The following is a 21,382-nucleotide window of genomic DNA, read 5'->3' on the forward strand; positions in this document are numbered from 1 at the left end:
TCAGGAAAATAATTGGAGGGAACATTACCTCGATGTACCTGCACAGGCGTTCAATCTCATACTTGATGGCTGGGGTTTAAACGCTATGATAGGCCTTGTTAAACAAAAATACGAGCAGTCCACTGAATATACCTTTTATGCAGTAGACTTTTGGAAACCTTCAATGGAAAATGCCTGTACCGACGGAGATTAGGAAACATGGTATTTGTCTGATCGTGTATTGATGGTGTCAAGTACAGCTTTAACAGAAGGAAAGCGGATGCTCACTGTTTGATGAAGAAAACATTTGAAGATCTTACACTAAATGAGGAGGGTTGTGAGTCAAAAAAACATCCAGGGTAGTATCTAGAGTTTCCTAAGAAATCCTTTTCACCAAAATTTCAATTCTTATGCCTCGTGTGACCGCTAACAAGGGTTCTGCAGGAACGAGTACGACACCAGGAAGACGAGGTCAGGAACACAAGCAAGTGTCTCAGAATCATTAAGGAATGGCTTGCAAGAGGAAGATCTAACCAGTATTAATCCGATGACAAAAAAGCGGGATTATTTGGCATAACTTCGAACACCAACACTAATAACAGTAAAGTGAACAATAAACCAACCACAACAAATCAAAATAAACTTGAACCACTACGGAGAGATTTAATACTCCTAAGGACCACCAGTTGTAGTACTTGTGGCGATAGCATATTTCGAAATAATATATCCTGTTATTTTCAGTTTGAGAATAAGGAGTATAAAGCTCCAATCAATTTGTTTCTCCGTTTACATTTACTTGTGTAATTGTAAGAATTTCTTTCAGCTCGCTGTAAACTAAAGAACTTTTGCCAACCGAAAGCAGCTCAAATCGAGTCCTGTAACATTTTAAACAATGCTTACCATCGAAAAATATACCCTCAGAATGACAGCTAATTTTTTTCTTAGTAAAACATTCATTCATATACCTGGCTATTTGGTCCCATTTAACCAGATTTTTTCCAGGGCTAATTTTTTTTATTATCGTCAAAAATTTGACTGCTTGCCGTATACCCATCTCTGGATAGACCAAGAGATAGAAACTCCAGTAATTTTTCAAAGACACATACTGGAAATGTATGCTAAATATCAGGAGCCAAATTGAATTTGATTCAAATGCTATTATGATCATGAACAAAAATAGACCTTGAAAGTAACAAACCAAAAGTCCCTTGTACAAACCGGTTTCCGTAAAAGGAAACCTTGTTTCTGTGGGTGAGTCAGGGTAGTTCAGGATTCAATGAGGATTCTGGAAAACTCTCTTTCAATGATAATTCAAAATCCTCTTTTATTGATTGCATATAACACCTTGTTGATTGAGTCTTGTCTGTATCGTTAATACCATCAAATTTCTCTTCTAGATATGGAGTTAAAACATTATTCCTGAACCCAAATTGAGCATCATGACCATTGAAAAAAAAGTAAGGTGTGTCCCAGATATTTTCTTGGTAAAAAAGAAGGTTCAGGCAACTTGCAATCGCATCCCATCTCTCGATATCAAGTCCGAATTCCAACACTTGCTGAACCAACTCTGTCGTATTGAGATGTGATTTCGAATAGCGAAGCAATATATGGGAAATTTAAATTGCAAAGCTCACGAGATAAATGGAAATGATGGAGCCCAAAAACGCATTTTGATAAATAAAATTCCACCCAGATACTACCAATCCAAGCAGGGATAAGTATGAGATCACCCAGCAGAAGCGATGCTTGGATCTTTCATAAAGGGTTCATGAAAATGCATTGGTGAAGATGTCCTTCGGTAAGACAGGTTTTTGAGATTCTTTCTCGAGTCCTATGTTTGTGCTTGTTTGAGTTTTGTAGTTGCATGTAGTGAATCCTTTCCCGAGCTGCTATGAGAAACGAGATCAGATTTTTATCGTCATCGGAGCGACAAGGCGAGGCATATTCTTCCAGGAATTTTGATGTTTTCAATCTAAGGTTCAAAGATCTTCTATTTGCCAAATCCGTGATTCGAACCTATGACCATTTTGAATCGATAACCTTTAATCGCATAAAGTTAATCAAACTATAAGGGAATCATAATTAAACACCTTTATGCGCAAGCCGTTTAAGAACTGAGATGACTCCATTTTTTTTTCTTCTTTTCTTTTCAGTGTAATTTATCGTAGATCTATTAGTATATAGGTGTCAAATAATTATATATTATTCAATTGTTGTTCCGGAATGTATTTCCATTGAAGAATACGCCAAAAGATACTAGCCGTTGATATGAATAAATCATCATCACAAGAAGTTGAAAAAAATGATAATGGAGTAGATATATCTTCCGCTAAGGATGATAGCACTTTTACTAGTGGTGATGATGATGCTGATATCGCATTAAAGTTTTTGAACCATAAAGATGCAAAGGACTACGTCTTGGAAGAGGATGAAAAATTGAATACAGTTGAGAATAATTTTTATGGTTCATCGACATTGCCCCCCAAATTGCTTAGAAAAATTGATGCTTGTGTTCTAACATTCTTGTGCTTCACCTATCTGTTGATGTTCTTGGATAAGGCATTATTAAACTATGCAGCATCGATGGGCATTAAAAAACATTTAAAAGGTAATGAATTTTCCAATCTGGGTACGATATTTTCCGCAGCTTACATCTTTATGGAGCCCATTGTCACCTTTTTAATTCAAAAATATCCATTATCCAAAGTTATGGGAATTTTCATTACATGCTGGGGGATTGCACTTGCATGCCATTCTGCCTGTAAATCATATACATCTCTAATGATCGTTCGTACTCTATTGGGTATGTTTGAATCTTCAAGTGTAGTGGGTTGTATTGCAATCAGTGGTATGTACTATACCAAATCTGAACAATGTGCTAGAATCGGCTTTTGGGCAACACAAGCGGGAACAGGTTATATCGTTGGTGGTCTCATATCATTTGGATTCTTACATTATAACGGTAAAGATTTCACCTCATGGCAGATCATGTTTTTGGTTGTCGGGCTATTTACAGTGCTCTTTGGACTGGTAACTTTGGTAGTTCTACCTGATAATGTGACCAACGCCTGGTTCCTCTCAGAGGAGGAGAAAATCCTTGTAGTTAAGCACATTAGAGATAATCAAACAGGATTGGAGAATAAAAAATTCAAGTGGAGTCACATTAAGGAATTATTTTTACACGATAAATTGACTTGGCCCATGTTAGCTATTACTGCGTGTTCACAAATGTCAACAGGTGCTATTGGAACTTTCTCTGTGACAATCACTCAAACATTCGGATTTGATAAATATGCTACCGCACTATTACAACTGCCCATTGGTGCCATTACAGCTATAATTATCATAATTACTACTCAGATGATGTCCAGATGGGGTCAAATTACGCTGGTTACCACTTCCATGTACATTCCCACTATCATTGGTTGCATAGTAATGATATCACTCCCATTATCCCATAAGATCGGTAATCTTTTCTCCCTATACCTGCTCTATAGTGGATCTTGTGTTATTACCAACATCTACCTTTGGAATTCTTTGAATACTTCCGGTTATTGTAAAAGAATATTTCGTAATGCCGCTACAATGATTGTCTATAGTTTGGCATGCATCTTGGCGCCTCAAACTTTCAGACAGGCTTATTACCCCAGATATATCCCTGCTAAGATAACGCTACTAGTGACTCAGTGCATTTGTGTACCTTTACAATTGTACGTCGGTTATGTGTGTCTAACAGAAAACAAAAAGAGAGATAAAGAGCAGGAAGGTAAAAGCGTGGATAAATATGACTTCCGCGATTTGACTGACATTCAAAATAGAAATTTTAGATACATCTATTGAGTAATCCTTTGGTTTTGTTTATAGAATTGTATAGAATTGATAGATAAAGTTGAAAAATTTATGCCCAACTTAAGTAACCCCATCGCCTTAACATATAAAGTACTCTTTGAATCGACAGGAAAAGATCTCAAAAGAATTAAATTCAACTATGACCATGCTAATGATTTGGATGAAGACCTTAATTACAGCTTCGATTTAGATCCAGAAGATGAAGAAGTAGCTGTAGAGGATACTGGTACAGAGAAAGATAAAGATTCACAAGAAGATGAATCAGAGGAAAAACGTCATGATGATGATAAAAAGAAAAAAGCTGGTGAACCTTCAGAACTTGAAGGTATTTCCTTGTCTAAAAGACAAAAGAGGTTATAAAACTTTAGGTTGAAAGACAAGAAAGAAGAACAAGTCAAATACCGGTTGGAAAAAAGAGAACTATACCAAAATCTGCTCCAGAGGAAGTTGTCGAGTACTTAGCTTCGTTGATTCGTGAAAAGGGTCCTGAAGGAATCCTTTTTTTTTTCCACTGAAAAATCCCAAGAAGATCGTAATCTTACCATATACCTAATTTTATGTCACATTTTCCAAATCTTCCAGAACCATATTTTTATCCTTGATTAATTTGCAAGTCGCTGATATCTACAGAAGTTCAGGCGATAATACAGCTTGTGTCAAATTGTTCGCCAAGAGCAAATTGAAAGATGATTTAGCTATAGTGGAAGCGACGCTCAGCGCTAAACATAAGAGAAATGAACACAGAATATATTTCATTGCGACACCAAAAAGATTGGAAAATTGGATATCTTGCTAGATGCAAGTTCTATGGACCCCAAGGCAAACAATTCGCTAAATTGTGGAGTCATTATAGCTCTTTTCAAACTTCTAAAGACTTCTTTGAAACTTCTTGTCGTACAGTGTGGCGTTGCTGGAGAAAGTATCCTAATATTAAGTAAACATGATCGTATGAAATTTATTTCACGAGATGATGGTGCTTCTTGGGAGGTAGCTTTTGAATTTCCCGTCTACGCAGCATTTTTGGATTTCGGTAACATAATCGTCGCTATACGCAAGCCTTCCTTTTCAAAGAACTCACCAGTGAAGCAGTTCTTTTACTCTTTGGATCAGGGAAATGATTGGAGGGAATATTATCTCGGTGAACCTACACATGCGTTCGATCTCGTACTTGATGGCTGGGGTTTAAAAGCTATGATAGGCCTCGGCAAAAAAAAGACAGGCAATCCGCTGAATATACCTTTTACACAAGAGACTTTTCGGAAGTGTTTGACGGAAGTACCTGTACCAATAGAGATTGGGAACCATGGTATTTGTCTGATGGCAAGTGTTTTAATGGTGTCAGGTACAGCTTTAACATGAGGAAAGCGGATGCTCAATGTTTGATGGGGAAAACATGTGAAGATATAACATTAAATGAGGAGAGTTGTGATCAGATCTTCAACTTGCTATCGGAGAAATTCTTTTCAGTTAACCACAGAGGTAAGGTTATACACAATTTTTCTAAGCAAACTTGAAATTCTATTTTCCCAACTGTTGGCTTTACAGATTATCTTTAGCCAAGAAAAAGGGTGCAATCTTAGTTGAGAGTACCCACCCGGAGAAACTTAGTACTCCCAGGCACCATCAGTAGCAGTACGTGTAATGCTAACATATTTTGAGATACTATCCACTGCCGCTCTCAGGTTAAGAGTGAAAAATCCGATTTATTTGTCTCTCTTTTTACTCTACGCTTGGTTTTGTAAACTCCACAATTTCCTTCAACTCTCCATCAACCAAGCTGTTTCCAACGGAAAGAGGCTCAACGTGAGCCTTGTAACAGTCTAAACAATGCTTACCGTCGAGAATATATTCCTAGAATGGCCGCTATTTCCCTCAGTTAAATATTGATTCATATACCTGGATAGTTGGTCCCATTTATATAGTTCTTTTCCAGCACCAACTTTCGTTATTATCGCCAAAAAATTGATTGCTTGCATTGTAGCCATCCGTGGATACATAAAAGGATGGAAACACCTGTAGTATATCAAAGACATATACTGGGCATATACGATCGAAATCAAGGGCGAAAATGATTTTTGTTTTAAATGCCACTATGATCATTAACAAATTAGCGCTTGACAACAACAAAAAAAGAATCCAAAGAGTAAATATTGTGGGTAAAAGAAGAGTTTATTTCTGTGCGTGTCTCTGGGTAGTTTGGAATTTAAAACGGGTTCTGGCAAATTGTTCTTCAATAATAGTTCAAACTTCTCATTTAGTGATTGCAAATAACACCTTGCTGATTGAATCTTGTCCGCGTCAGCAACACCTTCAAATTGCCCTTCGAGATATGGCTTTAAAACATTATACTTGAACACACGTTGAACATGTCGACCATTAAAAAAAAAGTATGGTGTTCTCCAGATGTTTTCTCGGTAAAAGAAAGGGTTCAGTATATTCGCAATTTCGTTCCATTTCCTGGTATCAACGCCGGGATTTGATTCCAACACTTGCTGAACTAACTTTTTTGTATTGGGGTGCTCTTTCACGTACTGGAACCATGCAGGGATCAGTCCAAATAAAAGTCCAGAGAGGCCAACAGCAAGTGCGATACCCAAAGGCAGATTTTTATCAGCAAAATTCCAGCAAAATTCTACCAATACAATTACCAAGTATACATATGAAACCACCCTGGGGAAGCGATGTTTGGAGATTTCATAAAACATCCATGTGAATGCATTTTTGAAGATGTCCTTGGGTAAGGCAGGCTTTTGAGATTCTTTATCAGATTCCATGTTTGTTCATTCTATACCCCTGTCGTTCCATGTAATGAGTAGTTTCCTGAGTTGCTATGAGAAACGAGATCAGATTTTTATCGCCATCGGAGCGAAAAAGGGAAGAGGATTACAGAAAAAGGGATTCCTGATAACGATGGATAACAATCGATGCAACTTAATACAAAGCTTATGTTACCTACGCGTATGCATCCTCTGGTAATATCCTTCTCGCTTGAGAGTATATATATGAGAAACAATACTGTCAAAATGCTGCGTTGCAAAACAAGAGCGGAAATATCTCTGGAAATCAAAAGGCTTTTAGGCTTTTAGGCACTTCGTCAATCCTTCCCAAGACACTAGCTTAACCAGAAACAGAACATATTCTACTATTTGTACCACGTTAAGGGCCCTATACAACCTCGATTGCTAATTGAACCGCTACTGAACACATGATGTCGTTTGCACCTGACATGGGAAACTCCAACAGTTTTTTTGCCCTTGTATTCGTGAAGCAATTCTGCCTCTTCACATAAACGTTTAGTTTATAAGGAAACGACATTGCTTCTTGAAATTTGGGTCTGTTGCTGAACTGACTTCCTGCGCACCTTTATTAGTAACTCATGGATTTATTCAACTCGATCGTTATACATATAATCTATCTATCGAAAACTGACTAGCGTTTACACCTGAATATAGCCCACAGATGATAAGCCGGCAATACTGTAAGCTCAATCCCATCCCAGTGGCATACCTATAGAATCAGGATTTCATAGCAAGGTGTGAATTAGAAAGTCACGCCGAGTCAGCCATCGCCGGTTTTGGCCTTTTCTTTCTTTCCCAGATTAGCAAAGTATTTCCTACGAGATAACAAATAAAACCGGCAATCCCGCATATAAATATCCAAAAATTTTGTCTACCCTTCACGCATTGATAAATGAATCCCACAATCTCAAAAACAGTCAAGAGGAGCTCTCTGATTCCCGGGTCTGCGAAATATTCGAGCAAACTCTTCTCCCCAATCTCAAATATGCTTAAAAGCAATCTATCGACATTATCCAAGTACAGTATGCAATAAGGAACAGCAGTGAATAGTGGACTTCCATACAGAAAAACATACATTCTATTATTTTTGTCCCCGGAAAGAAAACCGGCGATACTGTAGCCTATCATCAAAATAGGGTAAAGGACGAGAAGCCCGCAGCCAAGACACCTTAGTCCGCTTATTGAGTCACCTGAACTCTCACTTTTTAATCCCTCTTTTGCATGTTTGAACCCTCTTTTGGAGAATAATGGATTGCGGAACAAGCGAGCGGCTACTTTGATCCCGTTTGTTCCAGAGCCAGTACCGCTGTTCTCGCTTCCTTGCTGATCAGAGATACTGTCGTCTCTTTGCGATGAGGGAGAGTTATGTTGTCCACGAGGACTGTTCTCTCTTCCACCACGATTGTGGCTCTCGCTGGCCTTACTCTTACTCTTCTTCTTTTTGTTGGACATGCCAATTTTCTGGGGCCGTCCTTCTTCATTCGGTTAATATCATTTTGGTTTCCTCTGACAATTTATAACAGCTAGGACATTTTATGCCACAAATTAATTTTCCAGAAATTTAATTAGAGTTTTCAAATTGACGTTTAAACTACCTGTCCACCTCTTTGTGTATTTTATCATTTTGACGCTTTCGAGTTTCTCCTGCATGGAATTGTCGCGCGGGGAGGAAACAATCAAGGGGCGGAACAGTCCGAGGTGAAAAATATATAAAGGGCGGTAATTTAGACACAAACTGACACTCGCGGCAGCAATGGTGTATTTAACCAACAAGACAATATGAGTGTGATCAGTGACGAAGGTGAAATGGATTTAGAGAAGTGTGTAGAGACGTATGAAGAGGAGGAAATAGAATTACCAGAGGACAGTACTAGTGGAAAGTTGGTATACTTCCTTGTCCCATATTTCTTCGAGAAAACATGGATATCCGACATTGTCGCTTCCCTTTCAGCTGCATATGGTGCATCATTGGTACGGTTAGCGTACTTTAGTCTGCGAGATTTTTATGATGTTTCTTTTGAAACAAAACTTTCAGACATATTTTCTCCCTTATGGATGATCATTCATTACTTCCTATGCTTTACGTTTTCTTTTTGGAACTTCATCGACAATAGGAAAAAGGTTAAGATTGAGACCAAAGTGCTCCAACAATTATTGAAGGAAGTGGCTGAAATAGACCTGACCGGGGATCCAGTAGCTTGGCAAAGAATTGCATCTAGAGTTAATCACTTTTCTGAAGAGACAGGATATCGGTATTCCCTTTTTTGCAGTGGGGAGCATTGTATGCACTTTTTTGTGAGAGAAATCGTAAAACCAATAGAATGTCAGACCTACGACATCCAATGTTATTGCGAAGGAGAAATGTACAGGAATTTTTGGAAAAATCCACCAAATAAGGTGCTAACTGAGAGAGCACTTGCGAATTATAACAAAAGCGTCGAGAATTTTGGTGAATTGTTACATACGGCAGAAAAAGATGGATGTAGAGATGATACTTTCGAGAAGTTTCATAGTATTTTCAACACCTCAATGTTTTACTTGGTGATAATAGAATTAGCGCTCACTGTGGTTATGATGCTGGCCTTCATTATCTCGATGATTTCTTATGCCATTTTTCGCTACCCCTCAATAGTATGTTTATCATAAGAGATAAAGCATATTAAAAGCCGCCCCCTTCTTCGATGGCTATTGTAGGCTACTGTGGTGTGGCAGTCAAAAAACCTAGTTCTGAACAATAACTCTACTTTTTGCTTAAAATTTTTAAAAACGATGTCCTGGAATTTCCGCGACCAAAGCAGATTTTATTGACAGATAATTGAGAGGTCGTCGTTAGCGGGTAAATTCTTAACGTTACAAGGCCATATCGATCTAATAAGAAAGAGTTTCGTACGCTCTGAACGCATTCGCAGCAATACCATCCAGGTCGTGGTAAAGTAACAATTGACCAGAGACAAGCGGCTAGAGTAATTTCTTAGTCCAACCACATCCTTATAGGAAACAAGAGTTTTAACTCTTTCAAAAATTCTTTCAGAAAAGCGAAAACATTGGCTGCCATCAAAAAACTATCACGTTTACCTCCGCTACAGGTCTTTCTATTTTGTGTCTCTCTGATTCATTTCATAGCTGTTTGGTCTCATTGTCCCAAGTTCACATCTAGAACGGTAGTTATTATACTAGACAGAAATTTATTCTGTCTATTATGTCTACCTTTGGAAGCTTCATTGGAATGATGTCATCTTTAAAGGAACATATAATTACCACTAAATGCAATGGAAGTCAATCTGGAGATAGTTATCGGAGAAAATCTCCACAGGTAATTACAGGGCTGAGTTCATACAAATGAGGATTTTTAATTAAACTTATGACCGTCAATACTGATTCTTTTGTTTATTTTTTATTTTTTATCCTTCTTTCCTGATTACTGTCCTTATAGATTAGCTTTGACCAAGAGGCAGTATTTTTAGTTAGGAGAGCTACTCCACAGGAAATAAGTACTCCCAGGGACCATCGGTAGCAGTACGTGCGATGCCAACATATTTTGAGATACTATACGTTTTCACTCTCAGGTTGAGAGTAAAAAATCTGATTTATTTGTCTCTTCTTACTCTACATTTGGTTGTGTAAACTCAACAATTTCATTCAACTCGCAATATTCCCAAGAAACATTGCCAACGGAAAGAGGCTTAAAGCAAGTCTTGTAAAAGTCTAAACAATGCTTACCGTCGAAAAATATATTCCTAGAATGACTGCTATTTCCCTCCATCAAATATTGATTCATATACCTGGCTATTTGGTCCCATTTATTCAGTTCTTTTCCAGGACTAAATTTTGTTATGATCGCCAGAAATTTGATTGCTTGCATTGTATTCATCTTTGGATATGCCCAACTATGGTGAATCGTTGGAATATCTAGGACATATACTGGCAATATATGATATCAATTAAAGGAAAGAATGATTTTAGGTCAAATGCAGTTATGATTTTTAACAGAGGCACAAACTGATACCAACAAACTAAGAATCTCATGAACAAATATCCTCGGTAAAAGAAGAATTTGTTTCTATGGGTATCTTTGGGCAGCTCAGAATTCATTGAGGATTTTGGTGAGCTGTCTTTCAATGATAATTCAAAATTTTCTTTTATTGATTGCAAATATCACTTTGCTGAGTGAATCATGTCGGTTTCGGTAATATAATCAAAGTTCCCTTTGAGATATGGTCTTAAAACGTTATCTCTAAAATTAAGTTGAACCCGTTGACCATCATAGAAAAAGTAAGGTGTGTTCCAGATATGTTATTGATAAAGGAAATGATTCAATCTATTTGTACTTCCATCCCATTATTTGATATCCATTCCGGGATTCAATTCCAATACTTGCTGAACCAACAATGTCGTATTGGGATGCAATCTCGAATAGCAGAGCCATCCAAAGGGAAATATAAATGCAAATTCGAAAACAACACGGCCAATCATGTAGAATACAGGAACATCTTGATAAGAAGCATCCATTGAAAATGCTACCCAGGCGATAGCGCAGAATGTACATGAGACCACACTGGGGAAACAATGCTTCGACATTTCATAAAACATTCATTTCAAGCCATTCTAAAGAGGTCCCTGGGTAAGACAGGCTTTTGTGATTCTTTATCGGATTCCATGTTTGTTCTTTTCTATACCCCTGTCATTCTATGTTGCAAGTACCTTCCTGAGTTGCTATGAGAAACGAGATCAGATTTTTATCGTCATCGGAGGAGCGAAATGGGGAGGATTACAGAAAAAGAAACTCCTGATAACAATGGATAACAATCGATGCAAGTCCGAACAAAGTTCATGTTACCTATACATATACACCTTTCTAATGTCCTTCTCGCTTGAAAGTAGAAATATATAAGAAAATGGTATTCCTGGCAAAAGTAAAATATTCCATAAGATGAGGAGCCTTTTGGGCACTTATTCGGCGCTTCCATGGCCATTGGCTTAATCAGAAACAGATCATATTCTACTGTTTGTACCATATTGTGGGCTCTTTACAACCTCCATTTCAACTGAACCACTGCTGAAAACTTGATGTCGTTTGCACCTGACATGGGAAGCTTTGACAGTTTCTTACCCCTGTGTTCGTGAAGCAATTCTGCCCTATTCGCACAAACGTTCAGTTTATAAGAGTACGACCTTGCTTCTTTAAGCTTGTATACGTGGCTGAACTAACGTCGTGATCACTTCTATCGGTACCTCATGAATTTATTCAACTTGATGGTTATATACGATCTATCTATCGAAAACTGACTAGCATTTACACCTGAACATAACCCACATATGATAAGCCGGCAATACTGTAAGCTCAATCCCATCCCAGTGGCATGCTTATATAATCAGGATTTTATAGCAAGGTGTGAATTAGAAACTCACGCCGAGTCACCCGCTACCGATCCTGGCCTTTTCTTTCTTTTCACGATCAGGATAATATTTCCTAGAAGATAAAAAATAAAACTGAGAATCCCCAATACAAAGATTCTATACTTCTGTCCACCCTTGATGCATTGATAAATGAGCCCGGCAATCTCAAAAACAGTCAAGAGAAGCTCTCTGATTCCCGGGTCTGCGAAATATCCGAGCAAGCTCTTCTCCTCAATCTCAAATGTGCTTAAAAGCAATGTATCGACATCATCCAAGTATCGTATGCAATAGGGAATAGCAGTAAATAGTGGATTGGCATACACAAAAACATGTATACTATTATTTTTGTCCCCATATAAAAAACCGGCGATACTGTATCCTGTCAAAAACCAAGGGTAAAAGAAGAGACAGAAGCTGCCTGCACACCTTATTACGCTTTTTAATTTATCTAACCTCTCAATTTTTAGTACTTCTTTTGCATGCTTAAACCCTCTTTTGGAAAACAATGGATTGCGGAACAAGCGAGCGGCTAATTTGATCCCGTATGTTCTAGAGCCAGTACCGCTGTTCTCGCTTCCTTGCTGATCAGAGATACTGTTGCCTCTTTGCGGTGAGGGGGGGTTGTGTTGTCCGCGAGGACTGTTCTCTCTTCCACCACGCTTGTGGCTCTCGCTGGCCTTACTCTTACTCTTCTTTTTGTTGGACATGCCAATTTTCTGTGGCCGTTCTTCTTCATGCCGTTAATATCATGTTTTGATTTCCTCTGACAATTTATAACAGCTAGGACATTTTACGCCACAAAGTAATTAATTAAAGAGTTTCCAAATTGACCTTCAAATTACCTGTCCACCTCTTTGTGTCAATTTTATCATTTTGACGCTTTCGAGTTTCTTCTGCATGGAATAGTCGCGCGGGGAAGAAATAATTAAGGGGCGGAACAGTCTGGGGTGAAAAATATATAAAAGGCGGCAATTCAGACACAAACTGATATTCGCAACAGCGATGATGTGTTTAGCCAAAGCAGTAAGATGAGTATGATAAGTGACGACAGTGAAACGGATTTAGAGAAGTGTGTGCAGACGTATGAAGAGGAGGAAATAGAATTGCCAGAGGACAGTTCTGGTGGAAAATTGACATACTTCCTTGCTCCATATTTCTTCGAGAAAACATGGATATCCAACATTATCCTTTCTCTTTTAGGTGCATATGCTTCATCATGCGCACCGTTGGCGTACTTTTGTCTGCGAGACTTTTATGATAATAAAATTGAAACAAAACTTTCAGACCTATTTTCTCCTTTATGGATGATCATTCATTATTTCCTATGCTTTACTTTTTCTTTTTTGAACTTCATCTACGATAGGAAGAAAGTTGATATTGAGACAAAAGCGCTCCGAAAGTTATTGAAGGAAGTGGCTCAGGTGGATCTAACAGGGGATCCAGTAGCTTGGCGGAGAATTGCATCTAGAGTTAATCACTTTTCTGAAGAGGGGGGACATCATTATTCCGTTTTTTACAGTGGAGAGCATTGTATGCGCTTTTTTGTGAGAGAAATCGTAAAACCAATAGAGCGTCAGACCTACGATATCCGATGTTATTTTGATGGAGAAATATGCAGCAATTTTTGGAAAAATCCACCAAATAAGGTGTTAGCCGAGAGAGCACTTGCGAATTATAACAAGAGCTTTGAGAACTTTGGTGGATTATCACATACGGCAGAAAAAGATGGATGTAGAGATGGTATTTTCGAGAAGTATCGCAATATTTTCAACATCTCAATGTTTTACTTCATGATAATAGAAACAGTGTCCTTTGTGGTTATGATCATGGCCTTCATTATCTCGATGATTTCTTGTGCCATTTTTAATTTATTCGCTACCGCTCAATAGTATGTTTTTCATAGGAGATTAAAAGCACATTAAGAGCTAGTCCCTTCTTCGATGTCTATTGTAGGCTTCTGTGGTATGGCAGTCTAAAAACCTCGTTCTCGTTCTGAACAATGGATCTATCTTTTGATTAGAACTTCTCAAACCAATGTCTTTAAATACCCATGACCAAAGCAAAGTTTATTGATTTAGAATTGAGAGGTAGTCGTTAGCCGGTAAATTCTTTATGTTCCAAGGCCACATTTATTTAATCAGAAGGAGGTTCGCACGCTCTGAACACATCCGCAGCAATACAGCCCAGGTCACGGTATAGTAACCATTGGCCAGAGAAAGGCGGCTCGAGCAGCTTCTCAAATAAACCATGTCCTTATCGTAAGCAAAAGCTTCTAATCTCTCAAAAAAGCAAAAAACTTGGTTGCCGTCGAAAAAAATATCACGTCTACCCCGTCGTTGGCATTTCTATTTCTTAAATGCTGATTCGTTCTCATAGCTGTTTGATCTCATTGTCCCAAGTTCACACCTGGAACAGCAGTTATTATAATAGACAAAAATTTTATTCTGTCGATTACACCTACCTTTGGAAGCTTCATTGGAGTGCTATAATCTTTGGAGGAACATAAAATCACCACTAAATGCCATGGACTTCAATCTGGAGATGGATATGAAAAACTTTTGACAAGTAATTACAGGGGTGAGTTCATACACATAAGGATTTTAATTAAACTTAGGACCGTCAATTCTAACTCTTATTTTTCTTTTTTCCTGATTACTGTCCTTATAGATAATCTTTGGCCAAGAGGCAACAAACTTAGTTAGGAGAATTACTCCACAGGAAATAAGTACTCCCAAGGACCATCAGTTGCATTACCTGTGATGCTAACATATTTTGTGATACTATACAGTGCCACTCTCAGGTTGTGAGTAAAAAACACGATGTATTTTTCTCTCTTTACTCTACTCTTCTTTTTGTAAACTCCACAATTTCCTTCAACTCTCCATAAACTAAGCTGTTTCCAACGGAAAGTGGTTTAAAGCAAGCTTGGTAACAGTCTAAACAGTGCTTACCGTCGAAAAATTTATTATTAGGAAGATGTTTATATTCCTCAGACAAATATTGATTCATATACCTGGCTATTTGGTCCCATTTATCCAGTTCTTCTCCAGGACTAACTTTTGTTATGATTGCCAAAAATTTTATTCCTTGCATTATACCCATCTCTGGATATACCAACCAATAGAAGCTCCAGTTGTCTCTTGAGAAAATTTGATCCCAAAATATGCAACAAAACAAACTAAAAAATGATTTCTGAAAAAGTCCCATTACGATCCCCAACAAAATTTGATATTGACGCCGCAAAAATATGATTCCCATGAACAAATGTCGCGAGTGAAGCATAGATTTGTTTCTGTAGGTGTCCCTGGGTAGTTCAGAATTTAGAAAGGATTCTGGCAAATTGTCCTTTAATGATAGTTTAAAATTTTCATTTATTGATTGTAGGTAAAACTTTGCTGATTGTATCTTGTCCTTATCGGAAATATCTTCAAATTTCCCTTCGAGATATGGCCTTAAAACATTATCTCTGAATGCAAGTTGACCCTGTTGACCATCATAAAAAAAGTAAGGTGTGTTCCAGATATGTTCTTGGTAAAAGGAAGAGTTTAATCTATTCGCAATTTCGTCCCATTTCTCGATATCAAGACCAGGATTCGATTTTAACACCTGCTGAACCAACAATGTCGTATCGGGATGCGATTTCGAATAATAAAGCCATCCAAAGGGAAATATAAATGCAAATTCGAAAACAACACGGCCAATCATGTAGAATCCAGGGACATTTTGATAAGAAGCATCCATTGAAAATGCTACCCAGGCGATGACGCAGAATGTACATGAGACCACACTGGGGAAACAATGCTTCGACATTTCATAAAACATTCATTTCAAGCCATTCTAAAGAGATCCTTGGGTAAGACAGGCTTTTGAGATTTCTTATTGGATTCCATGTTTGTTCATTTTATACCTCTGTTGTTCCATGTTGTGAGTACGTTCCTGAGTTGCTATGAGAGATGAGATCAGATTTTTATCGTCATCGGAGCAACATGACGAAAATTGCAGAAAAAAAGATTCCTGATAACAATCGATAACAATGGAATAGATAAAACTGTTCAAGAATCCAAGAAGAACATTGCATGTCAATACCCTTGGGACAGATTTATGGGACATATTATACCCCGTATCTGTCGACTGCTTGTTTGCCGGATCGATCCCAGCAACTTTCCAGCGCCTATTAAGCAGCCTCGAGTAAATTTGATTGCTGATGACCAGTGGGTTCTATTATCGAACTCATGGAAAATTGTTTTTGCCGCTGGCCACAGAACGTCATGGTTGAAGCTGCTGCTGAATGTAGAATCAATTAATTTTATGCTATAGGAAAACACGGAAGCAACAATACCCAAAGTTAGAGGTGACTGGAAGCTATTTACCAAGGCAACCTGCGAACGCGGTAGAAATATTCAGTATTTGATAAGCGAGGAAGACATGTGAAGCTGGTATCGTGGCTATATCAACGAGTTTGCCCCAAGAGTGCTTAACGAGAGGGAATTAAATACACCAGAGGTGGTAAAGACAACACCAGCATAATTACTTAGTCCAGTATCCGATTTTTTTTCGACCTAGGCTGCTGCACTTCGTTTCTAGCATTGCAGTACCTTTCCAACTGTTTTACCTCGGTTTCAGGGGAATCTTGGTTCGTCAATTTCAACACTTTTCTTTTGTATCGGCTCCCAGAGTAACTTTAAAGTCCAGAAGTAAGGACCGCTTGTATTGGGCAGCATGAAAGTGAAATCAGATATGGAAATCGAACTCATCAAAATGAAAACATTACAACAATGAGCCATAGATAATCAATATGGATACCCATTGTAAGCCCCATCACCAAAGAAGAAGACACCCCAAGCACGAATTAGTTAAAGAAGACGATATACCCATCAATAACCACCAGATGAGCGATTTGAATAGTTTCCATACATCTTTTGTTTTCCTTTGGCGGTTCTCCAGTGGGCTTTGTGCTTTAGCGTCACAATTGGAAAAAGTGAAATGTTTCTTACATGCATTTATATAACTATGCTCGGGCTTGTGTCACTACTTCCCACTATTTTACATGTCGGTGCGGTCTGTTCATGTTTATTTTGATTAACACCATGGCTTACTCTCATAGCAGAAAGGATGATAAACGACTCTCTAATTAGATCGGAATGATATCTGGCCTGGCAAATATACGTCTCTAATTCTTTTGAGTCGAGGCAGGATCGTTGCGAGCAAGATCAAGTGAGCAAAAAGATGGAATATCGGACAGCGCCTCTGACATAGAAGTATGATAGTCGACGGTAGCTAAAATGTTCACTCCGAATTCTCTCATTACTTTTAGGTTTCCCTCATTTTGTTCACCGTTTACAACAACCCCAAGCATCTTGTCACCTAGCCCATTACTACGAAGGTAATTCAACGTCAAAAACGTATGATTTATCGTGCCAAGTGTACTTCTTGCCACGAGTATGATATAGAAAGGCCGATCGCATTTGAAACTCAATTCTTTGATGAGATCCACAATGGTCTCCATTTTTTTCGTAACTGGAACGGCGACTCCACCCGCCCCTTCTACAACAAGAGGGTGCTCGTCGGTGCCTTCAGGAATTTCAAAATCTGTAAGCTGTACATTAACTCCTGGTTCGTAGTCCATTGCTTCATATGGTGACAATGGTTTTAGCAGCTGATGCCGTGGGGGAAATAGATGAGGCTTCCAAGAATCGTCTACCAATACGTTAGAAACCGTAGCAGTGTCACCAATATCAGATTCAATTCCTGTTTGGACTGGTTTCCAGTAGTTAGCTCTCCATTTGTATACTAGTAGCGATGAAATGAAGGTTTTGCCAACATCAGTGTCTGTGCCTGTGACGAAAAAAACAGGCGGTTTCATTAAGGTAGAAGAGAATGGATATTTGCCCATTTACCTTTCGAATAGACAGAACGAATTGTTTTGCGGTTTTCTCATTTGTGCTGGTCTCTTTTATATGGTTCCATAATTTATGCAATGTTTCGTTGCAGGGTTTATACGCACGCAAGTCAACAGGTTTTTGTGTGCTGTATTGATAGCCATTCCAGTATGACTATACACGATGACTCATGACTCATGCGGTTTGTTGGTATTCCAGCCCACTTCCACGGGCTTAATTATCCACCAACCACCACGCAAAACTGTTGGAGGACTGTTATATGAAAAGGCTGGCCCTTCTCCATTCCCACACACTTTGTATTTAACGTACATGCATCGTTGAGTTTAGTGCTGTTTAGGACTTTACCTCTCGATGAAACGAGGTCCAACTAAGTGAAGCTTTGACAGATATTATGAAATCACCTGAGGAAACAAAGGCTTTGTTAAGGTTTGACAGGGAGCACATATGGCATCCTTATACATCTATGGTGAATCCACTACCAGTGCATCTAGTGAAGGCGGCGTATGACTGTGAGCTTATTCTAGAAACGCAGGATGGAAGCGAGAATAGAGTGATCGATGGAATGTCATCCTGGTGGTGTGCAATCCATGGCTATAACCACAAGGAATTGAACGATGCACTGATATCACAGGCCAGTCAAATGTCTCATGTAATGTTTGGTGGGCTGACCCACAGGCCTGCAATAAATTTGGTCCAAAAATTGCTAAAGATGATGAACCACAAAGAGCTGCAGCACTGTTTTCTCGCTGATAGTGGTTCTGTAGCAGTGGAGGTGGCAATGAAGATGGCTTTGCAATACCATTTTACTTTAGGGAAGCCGAAAAAGAGCAAGTTCTTGACCATAAGTAGCGGTTATCACGGCGATACCACAGGAGCTATGAGCGTATGCGATCCAGTAGGGTCAATGCACTCGATTTATAAAGGGTATCTAGCCGAGAACATTTTTGCCAGAGGGCCATCCATGATTCCGGTGCTTCCCACCTCTGGCGTATTCCGAAAGTATGGCAAGTCATTCGGCGACAGAACAAGCTGGAAAGAGGATGATATCAATGACGTGCGCGATAAGATAGAAAATCATCATGATGAGTTGTGTGCAGTTATTCTGGAACCAATTTTGCAAGGAGCTGGCGGAATGAGATTGTACCACCCGCAGTTTCTCATCGAGGTAAGAAAACTGTGCAACCGGTACCATATCCCACTTATACTAGATGAGATTGCCACAGGGTTTGGAAGAACGGGTACGACATTTGCTTTCCATCATTGCCAGATTTATCAGGAACAGAATCACATTCCGCGCGAAATGCAGATAGATGTTTATCCAGATATAATATGCGTAGGAAAAGCGCTGACAGGCGGGTACTTGACATTGAGTGCCGTTGTCACTACACCCAAAATAGCACTTGGTATCTCGTCACCCAGTAGTCCCACAGGGGGATGTATGATGCATGGCCCCACGTTTATGGGGAACCCACTAGCTTGCGCTGTTGCAAACAAAAGCTTGGATATTCTGATGTGCGGTTATTGGAAGCAGCAAGTACATAGAATAGAGGAACAGTTATTCGAGGAGTTGTTCGTGCCGCTAATGGAAGGAGCTGCAGCAAAGGAGTTATGGTTAGTCGAAGATGTGAGGATCGTCGGAGCAGTAGGTGTAATTGAGCTAAAAGTATCGGTAGATCAGGAGTGGTTTCAGGAGGCGTTTATCTCCAAAGGGGTGTATATCAGACCCTTTAGGAACCTCTGTTACATCATGCCGCCATACATTATTTCCAAGGAGCAGTTGAGGAAATTGACCACGGGCTTAGTTTCTGCCTTGAGGGAATGGCATAGTGTAAGAGCCAATTCGACGGTTTAGATCACTAATTTACATGACCTTGTTATGGAAGATTTTAGGCAGCGACCATAATCCTTGTGTTTCTGTGTAGGTGCATATTATCATGAAGTTATGCAATAGGTTAATGTAGCAGGTCACCACCTCCATGTAGATCCCCTTTTTATTTATCACTCCTAGTACTTCGCACTAATCTATCTGTATGCATCAGAACAGTTAACATTTACACCGACAGTCTTCTAGCGTGTACCAGCCGCACGTTTAACATTTGTAGCCTCAGCAAATGCGGAAAAGGCTTACGGTTCTTGGAGCTGAGCAAGACTAGTTTCGAGATCCATCACTGGTTTAATGGACTGTATTTTGTCTCTCGATCTGTTGTTTGGTAGGCACTTGTTTAAACAACTTCTTTTTTATATGTACTGACTTTACTGTCATGTTCAAACATGTGATAATATATAAATTGTTATCTTCATGTATTGCTATATTTGAAATGGTGTTGTTATATAAAATAAAATGTTGGGATATACTTGGTTTAGATATGTATCAATCTGAATGTCTATATAATATGCGAAATGTATTTTGGAATGCACTAACTCTTGCAACTTCAATTTTTTATTGTTTAGGTCTCGGCGAAGAACATTCGGCTGGCAGAAATTAAAGAAAAGTTGTTTTTAATGGTGTATGACACCCAAGTTGGGAAGGAAGTTCTTGATTAGGCGTTTACAAAAGGACATATGTTGAGATGAGATAGATCTAGATATATTTGATCTTTGTAAATGAGTACGATAAATACCCAAGGGGTTGGATAGAAAGAGGTGAGTAGAGAATTGCGACTGGTATGAGAAACTAAGATGAAAATATTCAATGAATGGCTTTATCAATGGGATTATATGCGAAAAATGGAAAGAGAAACTAAAATCCAGAAGTTGTTTAGCGTTTTAATTAAAGGCACTTGAGATTAGGTATATAATCGTAAAGGGCATGTATTGAGATAAAAAATAAGAATAGCTGGAAATCATGAAATAAGAAAATAAAATAACGTATTGGAAAATATATTCAAGTGAAGGTAAGACAAAATATTGTTTAAGAACTCATACACTAATTGGATCTTTAGTTGCAGCAGAAACTAAACAAATTTGTCCGAACCATCCAGTCCTTTCACAAATAGCCATAGATGAATATATGCCCTATGTCTCAAGTCCTTTGGTTAGCATTTAAATTAATTTCAAAGAGCTCGTTAAATTGAATATTGACAGCAAGTTCTTAGCTGTTATTCGCAAAAGAAATCTATGGTAACAAAGTCGGAATGACTACTCGAGAGATAATTTTAATTGGTGACGATATTGACAATTTTTTTTTTGAAATAATAATGTGGACGTATATGACTCCTGGAAATGATCAATATTTCTATGACGAGTTCGTTGCTTTCGCTCTAGCACCTTTCATCAATCAGGGATTAAAACTAAAAGGGGAGGGCATTGTGTTACGGCTGTCTTTAGTACAAGGATCTAAATTTCCGATTTGGAACCTGTGACTTTGATTCCTACGATAGAGCTATTCATGCTAAAATCAATGAACATTGGTCTAACTACATCACGTAGTTTCCAATAAAAAGGAACTGAACCAGTTAT

General features: G+C 38.6%; 10 protein-coding genes across 10 annotated transcripts; 5 read left to right on the forward strand and 5 right to left on the reverse strand.

The window, feature by feature from the left end:
* Nucleotides 1–2,247: 2,247 nt before the first annotated feature.
* On the forward strand, nt 2,248–3,819 carry ZYRO0A13750g (allantoate permease family MFS transporter; the record flags this gene model as incomplete). The annotated part of the gene is made up of 1 exon (XM_002494908.1): nt 2,248–3,819. One exon carries the CDS (start codon nt 2,248–2,250, stop codon nt 3,817–3,819), a length of 1,572 nt encoding a protein of 523 aa, XP_002494953.1.
* A 60-nt stretch (nt 3,820–3,879) lies between these two features.
* Nucleotides 3,880–4,188, forward strand: ZYRO0A13772g (uncharacterized protein; the record flags this gene model as incomplete). Its single annotated transcript, XM_002494909.1, has 1 exon — nt 3,880–4,188. The coding sequence occupies one exon, from the start codon at nt 3,880–3,882 to the stop codon at nt 4,186–4,188; it is 309 nt and encodes a 102-aa protein (XP_002494954.1).
* Nucleotides 4,189–5,927: 1,739 nt separating this feature from the next.
* Nucleotides 5,928–6,602, reverse strand: ZYRO0A13816g (uncharacterized protein; the record flags this gene model as incomplete). Its single annotated transcript, XM_002494910.1, has 1 exon — nt 5,928–6,602. One exon carries the CDS (start codon nt 6,600–6,602, stop codon nt 5,928–5,930), a length of 675 nt encoding a protein of 224 aa, XP_002494955.1.
* A 774-nt stretch (nt 6,603–7,376) lies between these two features.
* ZYRO0A13838g (uncharacterized protein) lies at nt 7,377–8,078 on the reverse strand (the record flags this gene model as incomplete). The annotated part of the gene is made up of 1 exon (XM_002494911.1): nt 7,377–8,078. One exon carries the CDS (start codon nt 8,076–8,078, stop codon nt 7,377–7,379), a length of 702 nt encoding a protein of 233 aa, XP_002494956.1.
* Nucleotides 8,079–8,405: 327 nt separating this feature from the next.
* ZYRO0A13860g (uncharacterized protein) lies at nt 8,406–9,272 on the forward strand (the record flags this gene model as incomplete). Its single annotated transcript, XM_002494912.1, has 1 exon — nt 8,406–9,272. One exon carries the CDS (start codon nt 8,406–8,408, stop codon nt 9,270–9,272), a length of 867 nt encoding a protein of 288 aa, XP_002494957.1.
* A 2,759-nt stretch (nt 9,273–12,031) lies between these two features.
* Nucleotides 12,032–12,730, reverse strand: ZYRO0A13904g (uncharacterized protein; the record flags this gene model as incomplete). Its single annotated transcript, XM_002494913.1, has 1 exon — nt 12,032–12,730. One exon carries the CDS (start codon nt 12,728–12,730, stop codon nt 12,032–12,034), a length of 699 nt encoding a protein of 232 aa, XP_002494958.1.
* Nucleotides 12,731–13,051: 321 nt separating this feature from the next.
* Nucleotides 13,052–13,912, forward strand: ZYRO0A13926g (uncharacterized protein; the record flags this gene model as incomplete). Its single annotated transcript, XM_002494914.1, has 1 exon — nt 13,052–13,912. The coding sequence occupies one exon, from the start codon at nt 13,052–13,054 to the stop codon at nt 13,910–13,912; it is 861 nt and encodes a 286-aa protein (XP_002494959.1).
* A 946-nt stretch (nt 13,913–14,858) lies between these two features.
* ZYRO0A13948g (uncharacterized protein) lies at nt 14,859–15,845 on the reverse strand (the record flags this gene model as incomplete). The annotated part of the gene is made up of 1 exon (XM_002494915.1): nt 14,859–15,845. One exon carries the CDS (start codon nt 15,843–15,845, stop codon nt 14,859–14,861), a length of 987 nt encoding a protein of 328 aa, XP_002494960.1.
* Nucleotides 15,846–17,193: 1,348 nt separating this feature from the next.
* Nucleotides 17,194–17,916, reverse strand: ZYRO0A13970g (ATP-dependent dethiobiotin synthetase BioD; the record flags this gene model as incomplete). The annotated part of the gene is made up of 1 exon (XM_002494916.1): nt 17,194–17,916. One exon carries the CDS (start codon nt 17,914–17,916, stop codon nt 17,194–17,196), a length of 723 nt encoding a protein of 240 aa, XP_002494961.1.
* Nucleotides 17,917–18,314: 398 nt separating this feature from the next.
* On the forward strand, nt 18,315–19,775 carry ZYRO0A13992g (uncharacterized protein; the record flags this gene model as incomplete). Its single annotated transcript, XM_002494917.1, has 1 exon — nt 18,315–19,775. One exon carries the CDS (start codon nt 18,315–18,317, stop codon nt 19,773–19,775), a length of 1,461 nt encoding a protein of 486 aa, XP_002494962.1.
* Between the last annotated feature and the right edge of the window lie 1,607 nt (nt 19,776–21,382).

This window comes from Zygosaccharomyces rouxii (assembly GCF_000026365.1).
Source record: "Zygosaccharomyces rouxii strain CBS732 chromosome A complete sequence".
In the NCBI taxonomy this organism is placed as follows: domain Eukaryota; kingdom Fungi; phylum Ascomycota; class Saccharomycetes; order Saccharomycetales; family Saccharomycetaceae; genus Zygosaccharomyces; species Zygosaccharomyces rouxii.